The sequence below is a fragment of the Macaca thibetana genome, chromosome 13, assembly GCF_024542745.1.
Source record: "Macaca thibetana thibetana isolate TM-01 chromosome 13, ASM2454274v1, whole genome shotgun sequence".
Taxonomy (NCBI): domain Eukaryota; kingdom Metazoa; phylum Chordata; class Mammalia; order Primates; family Cercopithecidae; genus Macaca; species Macaca thibetana.
Window position 1 is genome coordinate 69,858,272 of NC_065590.1, and position 17,914 is coordinate 69,876,185.

The 17,914-nt window shown below is 41.2% G+C and overlaps 2 protein-coding genes across 2 annotated transcripts in view; one reads left to right on the plus strand and one right to left on the minus strand.

The window, feature by feature from the left end:
* Positions 1-17,914, plus strand: part of CEBPZ (CCAAT enhancer binding protein zeta) — a 406,976-nt gene that overhangs the window by 244,321 nt on the left and 144,741 nt on the right. The gene's annotated exons all lie outside the window — the stretch shown is intronic.
* Positions 1-17,914, minus strand: part of QPCT (glutaminyl-peptide cyclotransferase) — a 29,301-nt gene that overhangs the window by 5,627 nt on the left and 5,760 nt on the right. Inside the window, exons 2-4 of the mRNA XM_050753387.1 lie at positions 15,399-15,545; positions 8,154-8,432; positions 236-412 (exon numbers count right to left, since the gene is read on the minus strand). Coding sequence (XP_050609344.1) covers positions 236-412; positions 8,154-8,432; positions 15,399-15,545 — 603 coding nt within the window. The remainder of the gene's footprint in view (positions 1-235; positions 413-8,153; positions 8,433-15,398; positions 15,546-17,914) is intronic.

A 17,914-nucleotide genomic window follows, 5' to 3' on the forward strand; every position in this document is an offset into this window, starting at 1 on the left:
TGTCTCAACCTCCCAAAACGCTGGGATTACAGGTATGAGCCACGGCGCCAGTTCAGAATCATTCTTTTTAGCTCTGGGATTCCTCAAAAACCCAATGCCTGCCAAGGAATGTTCTATCATAAACACTCTGCTCCGAGGATACTGTGGCATTTTTAGGTCTTTACTTGGCTTTTGCAACCTTTTCCTTGCAGGGAGAGCCTACAGCTACAGTGCCATGGAAATTGCCCAGACTAACCATGCCATGCAGTTGGCTGGTGCCTCTCGCTCCAGGCGGGTGCAGGGTTGATGCCATCTTTGCAGCTAAGTGTCGAGACCCATAGAGAGAATCTTGAGGAGACCAGTGAAGAAAAGCCTCTTCCCCATCAAAGAATATCAGCTGGAGTGACAAATGTGGCTTGGAGTCTGAAACAGTCTGGTAAAAACAACAATAAAAAGATAGCAAAAAAAATACAGTGATGATGAAAAATAGCATGATTTTCTATTAATTGGGCAAAAAGATAGATGTGCCATAAAGAAAGGAAGATGCCAAAGCAAGTGAAACTATGCCAAAATTTATTCCACACCACTTCCGCTTCAAAAGTCATCACACTTCCCACAGTCCTCACCCATGTAAACCACCTTCTTCCATTCCCTCTGAAAATAGAAGTCTTTTATGTTTTTTCTTACTCCTCACAGAATTTTGAAACAATGAAAGTGCTCTGATGAATCGTGTGATACATCACCCACTTCCCCTACAAGAGGGTGTGTTGCCTCAGCTGCTGGGAGAGCCGTCAGTCACTTTAGGAATTGTCTCAGCTGTGCCTCCTGGGAGTGTCCTACATCCGGTGCTGACCTACACGGGCACTGGGGGCTCCCTAAAGAGCCGTCATATCTCCAGGGCTCCCCAGAGGTTGGCTGAGGCCATTGTTGAACCTGCACTGCAGCTCGACTTCTCCCTCCGTCCAACACCATTTCTTTCCCCTCCCTAGTACCTGTGTTGATCCAAGGCCACTCCCTAGTAAGTGACCTGAATGCTAAGCTCCATATCAGAGGGTGCTTCCTGGGGAATCCAACCTGAAACAACTGTAAATCTTTCTTGCTTCTCACCTTATTTAAGTCTTCAATTTTGTACTGACTCTGCCCTAGGAATGCTACAGAGACACAAAGAATAATAATTATAGCCCTTCCCTTGAAATAGCCTATACTTTAGTTGGGTTGGGGAGAGATAAAACAAATACATGAGCATGGCAAAATGTGCCACCAGCCACAAATGTAACATAAAAGTCCTCTAGAAATTGGATAGAATGAGAAGCAAAATCCTGGAGTTCCAAGGAAAGCTTTATGAAAAAGACAGTGTTTGAACAGAACTAAAAAGAGTGACTAGATTCTGATTGATTTTACACTTTCCTCTGTCTGACAATAATCCCTGTCTTTCAGATTGGGCCTGTTACTCTAAACTTCAAAATCCTTCAATCCCATAATGTCCTCACTTCAATCCTAATCTATTGAATATTTTACCTTTTCACAGTCCTTCACCCCCATAATGTCCTCACTTCACTCTATATTTGGCTTAAATTCCAGTCAATCATTCCAATTGCTTACTAGCTACACCCTTAACTCCCTTGCCCCTCTCTGCCTTGGTCAAACTTTCATGGCAAAAACATAACATTAAGTCCCACTCTCTACCTACTTTGTGCCGGCACTCATGCAGCTAAACCTCGCCAGAGAAAAAATACATAACCACACTGTCTGGCCTTGCTTAAAGTTCATGACCACAAACCTCACACTGGCCTTTCATGTTGACTGGCAAGTCATGCTGTATTTTCTTAGTTCAGTCACTCTGGTACTCTTCTAAGATTTCACATTCCTCCTCTCCCTGCCACCTCACCCATCTTCATTCCCAACCGATGACCTTGATTTCTTTCTGTCATGCTCATATTAGATGCCAATCTCTCTGCTTGTGCACAAAATCCTATCCCCTCTCATCTGCTCAAGGACATTGCTCTAGCAAATGCCATTTCTCTCCTACATCATCAATCTTTCTATCTCTGCTGGATAACTCCCATCAGCCAAGACACATGCTGTTGCTTTTCTCATCTTAAAACATTTGACCTCACTATCTCCACCATCTACTGCCCAATTTTGTAATTCCATTTACAGCAAAAACCCCTTGAAGGAGTTGTCTATTCACACTGTCTCCAATCCCACTTCTTAAACTTAGTCCAGTTGGGTTTTATCTCCACCATGTACTGAAACTGCTTTTGTCAAGATCACCAATGACTCTACATGGCTACATCCAGTGGTCAACTCTCGGTCTTCATCTCTCTTGACTTATTGTCAGCATTCGACATAGTTAATCACTCCCTCCTGGCTACACTTGCTTCATTTGGTTCCTAAGATACTGTATTCCTCCTCCCTTAGCACTAATGGTTCCCTTCATCTCGCTTCCCTCTTAATGCTAGAGAGCCCCGGGGGCTTGCTTCATGGTTCTCTTCTCTTCTCTGTCCACACTCACTCACTCTCTTGATATCTCTTCTTGAGGCTTTAAATTATATATGTGTGAGTTTGTGTGTGTTGTCTTGTGTGTGTATGTGTGTGCTGTGTTGTGTTTGTGTATTATTATATGTAGAGAATTTTTAATATAACTATTTTAAAATAACAATAATAATATCGTAGAGACAGAGCCTTAGTATGTTGCCCAGACTGGTCTCAATATATACATATATATTATATTATATTATATTATATTATATTATATTATATTATACTATACTATACTATATTATATTATATTATATTATATTATATTATATTATATTACACACACACAACACAACACACACACACACACAACACACACACGTATATGTCAATTCCAAAAAATATATCTCCAGCCCTGACTTCACTACCAATCTCCAGACTACATATTCAGCTGCCAAATGAAGATCTCTACACAGACATTAATAGACACCTCAAACAAAGTGTCAAAACTCAGCTCCTGAGGTTCCCCCGGAAATGTGTTACCAACAGTCTCCTCAACCAAAAGGATGGCAACACCACCCTTGCAGTCACTCAAACCAAAAGCCAGTGGGGATCTCTCTTTCTGTACTTTCCCATATACACAAACATCCCAATCCAGTTCGTCCTGCCTCTGCAAACCTATTTCCCACCATTCCTCACCACAGGCCTCTCTTTCATTTGCTTTGTTTTCTTTGAGCCTAATATGTCTTCACCATTATGTGGTCAAGCGTTCCAGACACTATCACACCTTTATTCCTCATGTGTCTGTCTGGTTTTGTTTTTTAAGAATGTGCCCTTCCGGAGCCCTCTGCTGCCTGCTCCAGCCTGGACCAACCACTAGGCCTGTTGCCCATCTGTTATCTTGGGGCTCCCCTCACCATCACTGTGCAGATTTCTGCCCCTTCTATATGGGACCCCCAGTGAGCTGAACTCCATGACTCCCTCTTCCTTGATTTTTTTCTTGATTTTTCTAGAGCACAGCTTTAAGCAATTTCTGGGGGGAAAAGTACGGTACATGGGAGTGAAAATTGTTGAGATTTACCTCTGAAAATGTCTTCATTCTATTTTCCTATTTAATTTGTCTGGGCCTGAAGATTCTGGGTTGCAAATTATTTTTATTTAAAATATTTAAGGCATAATTTCATTGTTTTCTAGCTCCCAAAGTTTCTATTGAGAAGTCCAGTGTCATTCTCATTCCCAATACTTTTTATATGACCTACTGGAATTGTTACAATTATTCTCCAGAAGTCAAAATCATCTCCTTTTTGTCATTCCTCTTTCTAAAAACAAAGGTATTTCTTCTACTTTAGGATCCAACTGTTTTATTGATTTGTTTATTTTAAAAATAGAAATTTTAATTTCCAAAAGCTCCTTCTTGTTGACTGATTGTTCTGTTATTGCAGCATTCTGGTTTTGTTGCATAGATATAACGTCTCGTCTTATCTCTGTAAGAATATTGGAACAGTGTCCTTCAAGTCATTTTCTGCTGTATTTCCTCCAACTTCATTTTAAATTTGTATTATTTGTTTTGCTTTCTTTCTTTTTTTTTTTACATTTAAAAAAATTATTTATTTATTTATTTAAGAGACAGAGTCTCACTCTGTTGCCCAGGCTGGAGTGCAGTGGCTCAATTACAATGCACTGCAGCCTTGAACTCCTGGGCTCAACCAATCCTCCTGCCTTAGCCTCCCAAGTAGCTAGGACTAAAGGTGTGTGCCACCATAATCAGCTAATTTTTTTTTTTTTTTTTTTTTTTTAGAGAGGGAGGCTCACTATGTTGCCCAGGCTGGTCTCAAACTCCTGGCCTCAAGCAATCCTCCCACCTTGGCCTCCCAAAGTGCTAGGATTACAGACATGAGCCACTGCTCCAGGCCCTTTCTTTCATGCTGGAGTCTGTCCTCAAATGTCATCCTTTGTGTTCATTCATGTTAAAGAATAAGATATTAAAATGCTAGTTGGAGACACAGATTGGTTGGCTTCACTGCAGGGCAATCTGGTGCCCAGCCAGTGTTTTCATTGAGGATTACTGAATGTCACCATCTCGGATTTTTCTGTGGGGTAGTTCACATTCTCTGAAGAAGAATCCTCCAGTTTCCTATCTGATGGCTTTCTGGTGCTGAAGATGGGAGAGAGACTGTAGATCTCACTGTTCAATGTGTAAGCTTTCACGTAATCTCCCCTGTTTCCATGGGGTACCTCACTGTCACCCTCCTCTGTACTTGCTATTCTCAATTCCATAACCTCCCTGGTTCAAATTCTCTAGAAAAATATTTTCTCATCTCTGGCAAAGGCACAAGGGGCACTCATCTGCCTCTCTAGTGTAGGGTGGGAATCTCTATATCCACATACTCCTTCAACAGATTTCCAAACACTCTCCACTCCAGTCCCTTCCTCCCCCTGCCTTCCTCAGCTTATTACATCTCCAGTCCCTGAGCCTTTTTGGGATTCTATCAGGAAAACCACTGGCTTCTTCCGTTTCTTCCCTCTCCAGGACAGCGTGACTTCTCTCCGCTCTGATATGTCATCTGCCATTTCTCCATCCAACTTCTGTCTTTATATTGTGGTTCCTAGTCACAGATGTTCTCTAGTTTCTTCAAAAAATGGAGTTTCCCTGATTGTTTTAACAGTGATTTCAAAGGAGAAAAAAATTGTCTTTATCATCTGAAAACTAAGTTAATTTTATATGCTAATCATTCATACTGCTCCTTAATTATGCCATGAGGAAAGCACAGTTTAATTTGATTTGAATCCTCCATAATTCCTGGAGAGCATTAAGCAGAGGACATGTTTGTACAATATAAATGCACTCAGAGTTTAATCAGCATTAAATAATTAAACAGATTTTCTCATTGGCAAAAATTGTAAGCTGCTTACTTCAGTAGAGACATTCTAAGCTTCCAGTTGTTTAAAGGGCCTTGAAAGTTCTAGCTCCAAATCAGGCAACATAATCACAGAACAAGAGGGCAGAACGGGACCGGTTGGGACAAGAAGCATTCTGCTCATGCCCAGGGCAGAGGCAAAAGGAGGTAGATTTTATCTCTTGCAGGTTTGACAGTTCAAGTACCTCAGTGAAACTTCAACAGCTGGGTGACTCCAGTGATCAGTACAACGATTTACTTTCATTCTGTTTGTCTAATATCCATTCATTTAGCCAGCAGTAAACTGTTGTGGACATTTATCCTGAGTCCCCTGAGGCAACCTGCTCTTTTTGCTTCATTTCAGGAATGGCAGAAAAATAGCCATGGCCTTTGTTGCTAGTAACTCAGCCTAGTACCTTGGAGCTAGGAGAATCTGACTGGCCTGATGTATGAAGGTCTACATGGTAACACTACGAATGCCTAATTACCGGTGTTCACATAGTCAGTGGGTTATCTGCAGTCTTTCCCCATTCAAGGCTATATCAGTTAGCTAATGGCACAATAATAGAATAGAATAACACCCCAAACACAGTGGCTTGAAATGCCATCATGTATCTTCCTGGGATACATAACCTCTGTTGGTCGGCTAGGGAGCAGCTGATCTAGAATGGGTTTGACTGGAGCAGCTCTGCTTCACCGTGCAGTCAGCGAGGTTGGTTCTGCTCCAGGTGTTTCATCCTTCTGCTGGGACTGGCAGGCTAGCCAGGGCATGCCATTCTCATGGTTATGGCAAAGACATGGGAGAGCAAGCCCAATGGTACACGCACACTTCCAGCCTCTGCTTGTGTCACCTCTACTAACATCCCATGGGCTAAGGCAAATCAAATAACCAAATCCAGAGTGAAGGGATGAGGAAGTACAACTGGCTACAGTGGGAGGGCACAGCAAAGTTACCAGACAAAGGATGTGGATGTGTAACGACAGTCCTATTACTGGAGAGAAGTGGGGCTATGAAGAGTTGGGAATAATCCAGTCTACTTATCCAGTGCTCTTTCAGGTCACTTTCCACCACCGTCTACTCAATCCATGACAGCTAAAGAACTTAATCCTCAATACAAATTTAGTTAAAACATATAACTGGAAGAATAAATCTGATACTCTCAAAGTCTGCATTCAAAAACAGCCTCTTTAAAAAATTTCCCATCTCGGGGCTGGGTGCGGTGGCTCACGCCTGTAATCCCAGCACTTTGGGAGGCTGAGGCAGGCGGATCACGAGGTCAGGAGATCGAGAACATCCTGGCTGACACGGTGAAACTCCAACTCTACTAAAAGTACAAAAAATTTGCCAGGTGTGGTGGCGGGCACCTGTAGTCCCAGCTACTTCCGAGGCTGAGGCAGGAGAATGGCGTGAACCCGGGAGGAGGAGCTTGCAGTGAGCCGAGATCCCACCACTACACTCCAGCCTGAGCAACAGTACAAGACTCCGTCTCAAAAAAAAAAAAAAAAATCCCCACCTCACCATTTATCTCTAACAGAAAGGATTACTATGAGAATGTATATGTTGATTCGAATTTTTTTAATGATGACCCCAATCAATAATACATTCAGACCTTTCTATTAATGTTTCTGGTCACCAAAAGCAGGTAGAGCTATATGGGAAAAAGCAAAGGAGTTCACTCGGAGAAAATACATCCATTAAACAGAGCAATGTCTTCAAGTCATACTTCATTTTGTGTCCTTATACTAGAAGTGCAAATATGAAAAATCAGACTTTTGCATCAGCTTCTGAACTCCTTCATCCAATTGCTGGGGAAGGAAACTAGTTAAAAGCAGGGCAATGCATGGGACAAAGGCACTGTAGAAGGCTCAGAAAACAAAACAAACCAAAAAATAAGTGAAAAGGAGACTGAGAGGGTATAAACAAGTCTTGCTTTCTTCAAGTTCAGTATATCCAGCAAAAATAGAACCAAATATCTCTATTACTTCCATTACAAGATAAACCTTTTACTTCTTTACCCCAATTGTATCAAAGGCTGGACCATTCATAAAGCTCTGAGGGGGGAACAAAGCATTTGTTGCCTGAGAACAAAGTTTTTTGTTTTTGCTTTGTTGTGTTTACTTGGTTATGAGCGATATCAGAACAAAATGTCTTCATCTAGTTTAGCACTTTTTCCCATATACCCTTAAGAACACCAAGACTGAAATAACATCTGAGAGTTCCAGAAGTATTTTGAGCTGAGAGCATAACAAAAGCTCTGCTATGCTACATAAAATGGAGCTGAGATTCACAGATAATAACAATAATGCATTTCTGCTTCATGCTTTTTCATCTTGATAGGTCTGAATTTCCCACTCTCCACTTCAGAACCACTTTGCTGCAACTCCCTCCTCCAAGCCAAGAGCTACCATCTCTCAGATCAGAAGGTTGTAATGTTTCATGGTCGAAGAAACAAGAAGAAATAAACATAGTTCATTACAAAACACAATTCTCATACTATACCTGAAACAAACTTCCTCCTTCATTTTTCACAAAGAAATGTTGCATTTAATTTAATGTGCATTCAAGGCTGAGAAATCAGGTACCAATTAATGAATGCTTTGCCACGTATCCTAAGTTTATTGCCCGTGGTTGATATTCCAAATCATGAAATCTTTCAATTAATATTCATAATAAAAATATACCAAAAGTCTCCATTTCTAAATGGAGACTTCTCATTCGACCAAGGATTCTAGAATTCACTCTGAGTTACTGCTAATGTACTTTATCCTAGGAATCAACAAGCGGAAAACAGATACCTTTAAGGAAAGGAGTTTCTTGTCTAAGGCACGAGCGAGTTCCAACATCATTGCACATGGCACAGCTGAATCAGTGGCTCCTACAAACACTCTGTTGTCCCAATGGGAAAAATACTTGGAGTCATAGTGGCAGGCGAGGACCAAGTGTCGTTTAGCAGTGGGATTGAGGGTGCTGATGATATTTGAGAAAGACCGGTACCCATAGGGCGTCTGACTCAAGAAGGTGTCTATTTCCAAGACCCAGTCAGCCTGAAGCCTCTGAATTCGCTGCATGATGTGCTGATCAAAACAAAAACCAAAAATTTAGATCTAAACAAACAGCTTTCATTTGTTAACTGTGATCCTAAAACTTTAAGTAGTGCCTTTCAAATTAAAATTGCAATACACGCTTATTGTATTAACAGCAATATTATTGCAATTAGTAATTGCTTTGTATTGTTATCATAATTAATAGCATTTGTGCTGTTTAAAGGAGAAGCTAATCCTCTTGCCTCTCCCCTAAACTTCCCCTTACTAATCAATCTCAACCAGTTGTTAATATTAACCAAGGTTAACAGTTTGATGCAGATCTTTCGACATATCTTCTCCTTGCTTATGCAAACCTACAGTAGCACACAAACACATATATTTGGCAGAGGGGCATATGTTTTTATAGGAAAAGAATCCTACTTTTCACATTACTCTCCCCTTGCTTTTCTCATTTAACAATATATTATGGACATGTCTACGAGTCAGGAGATAGAGATGCAGTTTGGTAATAGTAAAGTACACTTTTAGTATTTCTAGGAGGCTACAAAGGCATGTTTGAATACTTAAGTAAACCAGCATCCTACAGGTCTCTATCTCTAAGCTCTTCAAAGACAAGAACTGCAAATGGTAGCTCTTTCTGTCCCAAGTGCATAACATATGTCCAAGTCCAGCAAATGCTTTATATGTAGTGAACACGAATAAAAGATACTGATGCTCACCTGCTAAGGATAATGTAGAAAGCTCCCATAGCTAGGGGGTGGTTGGGGTTATTTCAGATCTCTGCTCACTCTAAGAATTAGTAAGCAACATGGCCGGGCGCGGTGGCTCAAGCCTGTAATCCCAGCACTTTGGGAGGCCGAGACGGGCGGATCACTAGGTCAGGAGATCGAGACCATCCTGGCGAACACGGTGAAACCCCGTCTCTACTAAAAAATACAAAAAACTAGCCGGGCGAGGCGGCGGGCGCCTGTAGTCCCAGCTACTCCGGAGGCTGAGGCAGGAGAATGGCGTAAACCCGGGGGGCGGAGCTTGCAGTGAGCTGAGATCCGGCTACTGCACTCCAGCCCGGGCGACAGAGCCAGACTCCGTCTCAAAAAAAAAAAAAAAAAAAAAAAAAAAAAAAGAATTAGTAAGCAACCCTGAACCATAATAACATATCAAGCAGCTTTCCCTCTGCACCCAAGGCAGGTCGAGACGTGCTGCAAATGCTGGCAAATAAAAAAGAGAATCTCTTTCCCCATCTCTGCTAGCCCCCTTGAGTCTTATAAGGCAACATAGTGACTTACAGAAGAAAGCAACAGGTGGGGAAAGTAGCATCACTTCAGGAACTAGAAGTATCTTTTTAAAGAACAGATAGAATTTGTGATGTGAGAAGTTATAGGTGAGTTCATTGCTGGTTCATTGCCTTTTCCCATCCTTATTTTATCTTGGCTTCACTTTCCTATGTTCCTTGTTTTTTTTGTTGTTGTTGTTTTGTTTTGTTTTGTTTATTTTGTTGTTGTTTTTTTTTAACAGGGCTTCACTCAGTCATCCAGGCTGAAGTGCAATGGCGCACTCTCAGCTCACTGCAACCTCCGCCTCCTGGGTTCAAGCAATTCTCCTGCCTCAGCCTACTGAGTAGCTGGAATAACAGACACATGCCACCATGCCTGATTAACTTTTGTATTCTTTTTTTTTTCTGTAGAGATGGAGTTTTGTCATATTACCCAGGCTGGTCTCAAACTCCCGGGCTCAAGTGATCCATCCGCCTCCGCCTCCCAAAGAGCTAGGATTATAGACGTGAATCACCATGCCCAGGCTGTTCCTTTTGGGGTTTTTTTTTTTTTTTTCAAATATCATATACATCATTGTAAATTGCCTTAAATTATTTTTATAAAAAGTCAAACAACAAACTAACATCAAAATAACTGACGATTTGTCCCTCAATTAACATCTAACCAAAAACCAACATTTCAGATCTAAACAGTTCAGATCTAGACAGTTTAGATCTGGGATGGACCTTAAGATGATAAATGAATAACTGGAAATGAATGTGAGGGCTTTTTTTTTTTTTTTCCCTCCTCCAAAGAAATACAGGATTTTCTATCCTAGCCAAGTCCCATGTGGCCTGTGCTCACTAATGCGACATGACACGTAGGCAAGAGCCTCAAAAAAACTGTGACAGGAAGCTCCCAAGGAAAGGGGAATTTAAATAGTGGGACGACACTGATCCTACCGTCAGTCCTGCAAAAGCCAACTAAACAAATGATTCCCCAGCTAAAGACTCCTTGCTTTTAATAGTGGGTGGACTTTGTCCTAAAGAGCATTGTGTATGCAGTACCTTACCTTTTCTATTGCAAATTTACATGCTGTCTTATCACCTCATCAAAAGAAATGTTTAGAACCTTTTTTGAAATCAGCATTCATAACTCTCCACAATTTGTAGTACTGTGCTTTGCTCATAGTAGGCTGTAAGTAAATATGGGTTCATCCTAACAGTAAATATGAATTGATTTAATGAGAATATATAAAACTACATGATACAAAGCATTAATAGTTTGAATAGAGAGAAATCACTATGCATCTAACATGAGTTTTTCTGCAGACTATGAAAATCAGTTATCCCTAGACTGTAAAAAAAAAAAAAAAATTCCATAAAATGGGTCATTTAAAAAAAAAAAAAAAAGCATATACTCCAGAACATCTGGTATCCAGATGATGAAATGCTCCATAAAATGGCTTCTTCAACACCAATTGCAGATTGCAAGCTTACAAAATGAATTGGAATTTTTAAAAATATATCTGTTAGCATTAATCAGAAGTCACACACAAACTTATTTCTCAACTTGTTACCAGGTCTTGATCATAATTTCTGATGACCTTGTTGACACTAAAGTCCATAAGAGAATCAGCAAATATTCTCAAAAGAGTTTTTCCTGAAGCAACTTTTTTCTTTTTTTGAGACAGAGTCTCACTCTGTTGCCAGGCTGGAGTACAGCGGGGCAATCTTGGCTCACTGCAACTTCCAACTCCCTGGTTCAAGCAATTCTCCTGCCTTAGCCTCCCGAGAAGCTGGGATCACAGGCACGTGCCACCACGCCCAGCTAATTTTTGTATTTTTGGTAGAGATAAGGTTTCACCATGTTGGCCAGGATGGTCTCGATCTCCTGACCTCATGATCTGCCTGCCTCAGCCTCCCCAAGTGCTGGGATTACAGGCATGAGCCACCACAGCTGGCCCTGCAACTTTTTTGTTCAGTGTAAGTATTTTTTGTTTATCTTAGCAGCTAAGATAAATCATCTTTCTAAACAATCAAATTGGCTGCATAATCTAATTAGTTCACAAATATCCCTTGTTGTTTTGTTTTTGGCTTTCAGACTTAGTCTACAAGTCCCCACCAGAAGTCTCTAGGGGAACTCCCCGAACTCCATTACTATCATACAAATACCCCTAAGCAGGGAGTGCATGGCTGTGGCAGGGAATCTAAAGCAGTTGCGCTTCCCCAATACCAAAGCAGCAAAGGGCTGGGCCCTCCAGGAGTGCTAAAAAGCAATTCAGAATATAGATCACACTTTGGGTTGCTATACATCTATGTTTTAAAATGGAGAGGAGAGAAAGAGTGAGAGAGATGGAGACAGGGATAAAGCAGAGATGGATGGAGACTGAGTAGAGAAAGAAAAAAAAAATACAAAGATGAAGATATGAGCACAAGAGAGAGGCTATTACAAGATAGTCTACTTCCAAAGAGTGGTAGGGGGATTTATTCTAGGTTAACACTAGTGAATGATCCTGGGTTTCATTTAATTAAACGTAAATTCTAGTTTCCAGGTTCTGAGCAACAATGACATCAGTAGACCAGATTTGTTTGGAGGAAGCTGATTTTCCAGTGTTTGCGCTAAGTCTGCAAACACATCGTCGTCAGGATGCTGACTTCTGCCACCCAAAGACTCAGGTACCTCTTTCCTCTTGAGTGCACCATATATGAGTCCCTCAGGCTCCTCCTCTTAGGGGGCTGGACTGAGGGTGCACCTGGGATCTATGTATCTGATGATATTCAGTTTCAGTGGCTCAGATGCGCTGTGCATCTGTGGGGGATTTTACCCCCTGAAGTTTCTAGTTTGCCTCTTTTAGACAAAGGATATTGCTTGCCCATTTGTGAGACTTTATCATCCTAATTTTTAAATTTTTTATTTCTATCTTATAAATCAATGAAATAGCCCCAAATGTATTATCTTCAAATTATTTATTTTACAAATAACTCATCTCCTCAAAATAAAATTTCCTAATAATCCAATAGGCAGCTTTGGGGTCATCGATCAGAGACCAGGAAAACACATAATGTGGGACAGGTTTCCCCCAAAATATTCTCTTTCTGTAAAAGAGAATCCATAGTAATGCACATCTTTACTGATAACTACGAAAGTTAATTCACAAACCAATTTTATATCAAGTTTACCCTTTTTTAATATTTGAGGATCTTCTCTAGCAATATCCTTGAAACTCTGCATTATAAAACATCTCATCTAGTGTTCAAAAAGTCCTCAGGAGAAAAAAAAAAAGGTTCAATCATTTTTGTTTCAATTCAGTTCTACATGAAAGGATCTAATGTTAGTCAAATTAAGGCCATTCGCGTAGTTCCCTCATAATTACTCTGTCATCTGCCTCACTTTCAAAATGAGAATTCCTTTGTCTTCCACAGCTTAGAAGATAGGTCTCTAAAAATTAATGGTAATTTTCTTCTCAAAAAATTCTAAAATGGAATCTAAGTGAGATATCTAACATAGCCATCAGCCAGACCATGCATAGGCAGCCCAGCAGTAGTTCCCAGCACATTCTAAAATACTGTCTATAAATTTCTCATTTGCCTCCACCCCCATATGATAGTAGAGAATGTTACTGAAACTTTAGTAACACTTTTAAATGAATATGTATCTTTTTAATCACAACAGTATCTATGTATATTATTTATGCTATATACTGTCTTCTGTTGAAGCTAAAGATCAACTAGCGATGTTTATTGTGTTCATGGATTTCCAGAGCCTGCAGGCGAGGAACCTCAGGCCTGAAGTATGCATATCATTTCTGGGTATATACAGTGCTCTGGGCAAATGGTATGGGGAAATAAAAGAGGTTGAGTTGAATGGGAAGAGTAAGCATCAGAGACCTCGATTTTTTCTAACAAGGAACTGAGGCTTTTGGAAAATGCCAGTTAAGTGCCCTGACCTTCTTTTAAGAAAATGCTTGAGAGATAAGGCCCAGGCAATATTGTTAAAGTGAATAGTATGTGCGTTACTGTCCAACTTGGGCATAAGAAGATCGAGAGCTGGAGACATTCAAGGGCACGAAGCACAGAACTGATTCCTCCCAGCTCTCCAGTGATAAGATAGAGATCTCAAGCAGATTCTGGCCTCATCACTGGTACAAGAATAACCTTGAGCACGTTAATTCATATACCTCAACCTCAGATCTTTTTAAATTCCTAACATTGAGATAATAATAGCATCCACACACTGTTGTGAAGGCTGAACGAGATGATCTATGCAAAGAATTCAGTAAAGTGCCTGACCCAGAAACACTGCTCAGTGAAAGTCAGCCATCATCGCTATTATTCTTCTCTCTCCCTAAAGGTTAGACAGAACTAAGGTGCCTGCAGGTTGTCTACTGTCTAATTCCTTGGGAGAAGCCAGAGCTATTCAGATGGAAGACAAGAGGCCAATGGGGAGACAGACATATGGATATCTAGGCTAGCCTGAGGGGCAGAGGCTACCCACTGGGTAGAAAGGAAGAGCCCAGCCCGGCTCAGTGGCTCACGCGTGTAATCCCAGCACTTTGGGAGGCTGACAGGCAGATCACAAGGTCAGGAGATAGAGACTATCCTGGGAAACATGGTGAAACCCCGTCTCTACTAAAAATACAAAAATTAGCCAGGTGTGGTTGTATGCGCCTGTAGTCCCAGCTACTGGGGAGGCTGAGGCAGGAGAATGCCTTGAACCCAGAAGGCGGAGGTTGCAGGGAACCGAGATCTTGGCACTGCACTCCAGCCTGGGCGACAGAGCGAGACTCTGAAATCGAAAGGAAGAGCTCAAGAGCTGGGCACCCGGGACTCGCAGTTCTCACTCTGGGCACAGCAGTGGGTGCCAAGGTCTTTTGCCTGAGGAGTTTCAGAAGAGGATGTGAAGGGCCAGTCCCATTCCTTCCCAAGCGGCCCCTTAAAATGGGGTAGTTTGAAAAAAACAGATATTCAGAGGTGAGGTTTCAGATTGCTTAGGAAGATTGACATTAAGGAGGCAAAGACACATCCAAGGTCTGGCCCAGCTTACTCTACCCTCCACGATGATGGTAAAATCAATGGGTCTTGAAATCACTTTAGTGGGTTATGGCCAGCATTTTTTTAAGAACCAATAAAATAGAACTGACAATATCGCAGTAAAATGCAAGTTTAATAACAGTATTTTTCATGGAAGTTTTGTTTCAGTTAAATATACCAGTACGTTTGTGTGTATAAAATGTAAAATCCATTTTTTTACTTTCTGTCAGAGTCAGAAGTTTGAGAAGCACTGCCCTGGAGAAATGTAGCTTACCACCAGCCTTAACTGTCCCTCCAGGGAGAATACAATTTCCCTAAGGCAAGTGATGGCCTGATAGTACAATGATACTCTTGGCCCAGAACCTTCAAGCAAGGACTCCCTAAGGCTGTTGCTGTTCATTGCTTAGGATTCAAGAAAACTTGGTTGGGAGACTCGGGGTGTGTAATTGAATGGTCAAGAGTTAAGGACTGTGTAATGTTGCACCCCAAATAGAGACTTCACACATAAACTATTGACATTAACATGTACCACTTAGTATTCAGAACAGACACGTACTCTCAGTCGTTTGATTTTTCTTGGTTGACTATTTGGTGAATAAGGAGATGACAGATCTGAATATTAGACACCTCAGAACTTCAGCCATAACATTATCCCTCATGGGAAAGCAAAGTATTCACACAACCTTGAGGTTTATGTCCCATGTTCTCACCTGACGAGCAGCGTAGCTTCCAGGCGATCCCGGGTATCGCTCTATCAGCAATGGCTGTAAGTCATTTCGCCACATTTCAGAGATACTGGTGCCTTCTGCAATTTGCCGAAGAGCCGATGAATTCAAAATGGCTGGTTGGTGATAATTCTGAGGATTCAATGAAATCATTTAACTGGCTATCGTTTCATAATATGTGTAAGACTCGGACATGTTTGCAATTAATTGCTTAAAACTTCAAAATAAGGGAGAACTTTATGTCAAATTAGGTAAATTAAACTACTCAACTTTAAAATTGGGCTGTTAGGGCCAGGCACGCTGACTCAAACCTGTAATGCCAGCACTTTGGGAAGCTGAGGCAAGAGGACTGCTTGAGCCCAGGAGTTTGAGACTAGCTCTAGCAACATAATGAGACCTTGTCTCTACAAAAAATGAAAAAATTAGCTGGGTGTGGTGACCCATGGTGTGTGCCTGTTGTTCCAGCTACTCAGGAGGCTGAGGTGGGAGGATTGCTTGAGCCCAGGAGGTCGAGGTTGCAGTGAGCTGTGTTACTGAGCCCTCCAGCTGAGCAACAGGAGACCCTGTCTCAATAAAAAATTTAAAAATAATTTTAAAACCCAACTGTTAGCCTAAGTAAATCTTACACAGTTTAGAGTAAGAGTAGTCAGGGAAGACTTTATAGATGAGCCACAAATTAAGGGGTCCCCGAATTTTAATAGGATTTTAATAGCAAGCCTAATTCAAAATTTTATAATGATTACATGTTGAAATTGTAAATTTTTGATATATTAGGTTAAATGAAGTATATTATTAAAATTAATTTTACCCTTTTTCCACTTTTTTAATGTGGCTACTAGAAAAATTAAAATTACATATGTTTCTTTCATAATCTTTTTTTTTTTTTTTTTTTTTTTTTTTTTGAGACGGAGTCTCGCTCTGTCACCCAGGCTGGAGTGCAGTGGCCGGATCTCAGCTCACTGCAAGCTCCGCCTCCCGGGTTCACGCCATTCTCTGGCCTCAGCCTCCCGAGTAGCTGGGACTACAGGCGCCCGCCACCTCGCCCGGCTAGTTTTTTTTTGTATTTCTTAATAGAGACCGGGTTTCACCGTGTTAGCCAGGATGGTCTCGATCTCCTGACCTCGTGATCCGCCCGTCTCGGCCTCCCAAAGTGCTGGGATTACAGGCTTGAGCCACCGCGCCCGGCCAATCTTTTTTTTTTTAAGCTGGGGTTTCTCTCTGTCACCCAGACTGGAGTGCAGTGGTGCAATCTGGCTTACTGCAACCTCTACCTCCCAGGCTCAATCAATCTTCCCACCTCAGTCTCCTGAGTAGCTGAGTCATTATTTCTTTTTATTATTTTATTTTAGATGGAGTTTCATTCTTGTTGCCCAGGCTGGAGTACAATGGCATCATCTTGGCTCACTGCAACCTCTGCCTCCTGGGTTCAATCAATTCTCCTGTCTCAGCCTCCTGAGTCGCTGGGATTACAGGTGCATGCCACCACGCCCAGCTAATTTTTGTATTTTTAGTAGAGCGAGGTTTCATCATATTGGTCAGGCTGGTCTCGAACTCCTGACCTCAGGTTATCCACCCGCCTCGGCCTCCCAAAGTGCTGGGATTACAGGCGTGAGCCACCATACCTGGCCCTGAGTCATTATTTCTATTAGACAGTGCCAACTCAGATGATTGTTGCAATTCCTTTCAGCCTGATATTGGTGAGTCTATAGCCAACTAAATAGTAAACTTTTTAACTTCAATTAAAATTATTTTTAAATTCCATTAAAGTTCACATAACATTCAAATTTGTATTTTGATGACTTCACACATACCGTATATTCTTATGATACTGGTAATGATGAACCATTCATTCATTATATGTTTATCAGGCACCTAATAATGGAATGTGTTACTCCTCCTCAACAGGAAGAGAATAATTGATCCGATGACTCCTTCCCTAAGGGGAAGGATGAGGATGACATAAGAATATTGAATTATTTGGAAGGCAAAACAGAAGTTAGGGGAGGCCTAGTTTATAGTTCCTTTCAGGACCAGCGTTAGTTGAATATGTTTAAGTAGTCAGGCAAGTATTTTCATTCCATGTGATCCAGTCCATGTGACTGGTGTGAAACTGGACTTCAGATAATGCTTATTGCCTAATTACTTACACTCATCTACACTCTGAGATGGCTGTTTACTCTCCAGTACTTACCATGCAAAGAGGCTATAGGATCAGACAGACCCTCTCAACTCAGCACCCCACCACCTACTAGCTGTAACTCCTTCCAGGTTACTAAACCTCAGTAAGGCTCAATTTCCTCATCTGTAAAACAGAGGTAATAACACCTGAATCCTAGCGTAACTGGAATTAAGTGAACTAACGTATGTAAACTGCCACAGTAAATATTCAATGTATTAGTTATTATTTCCTTCTATCAAACACTAAAGAGCCATAGAATGAATTTTAAAGTTGGAAAAGCCACTTAGAGATGCTCTAGTCTCCAACCTCCTTCATTTATATT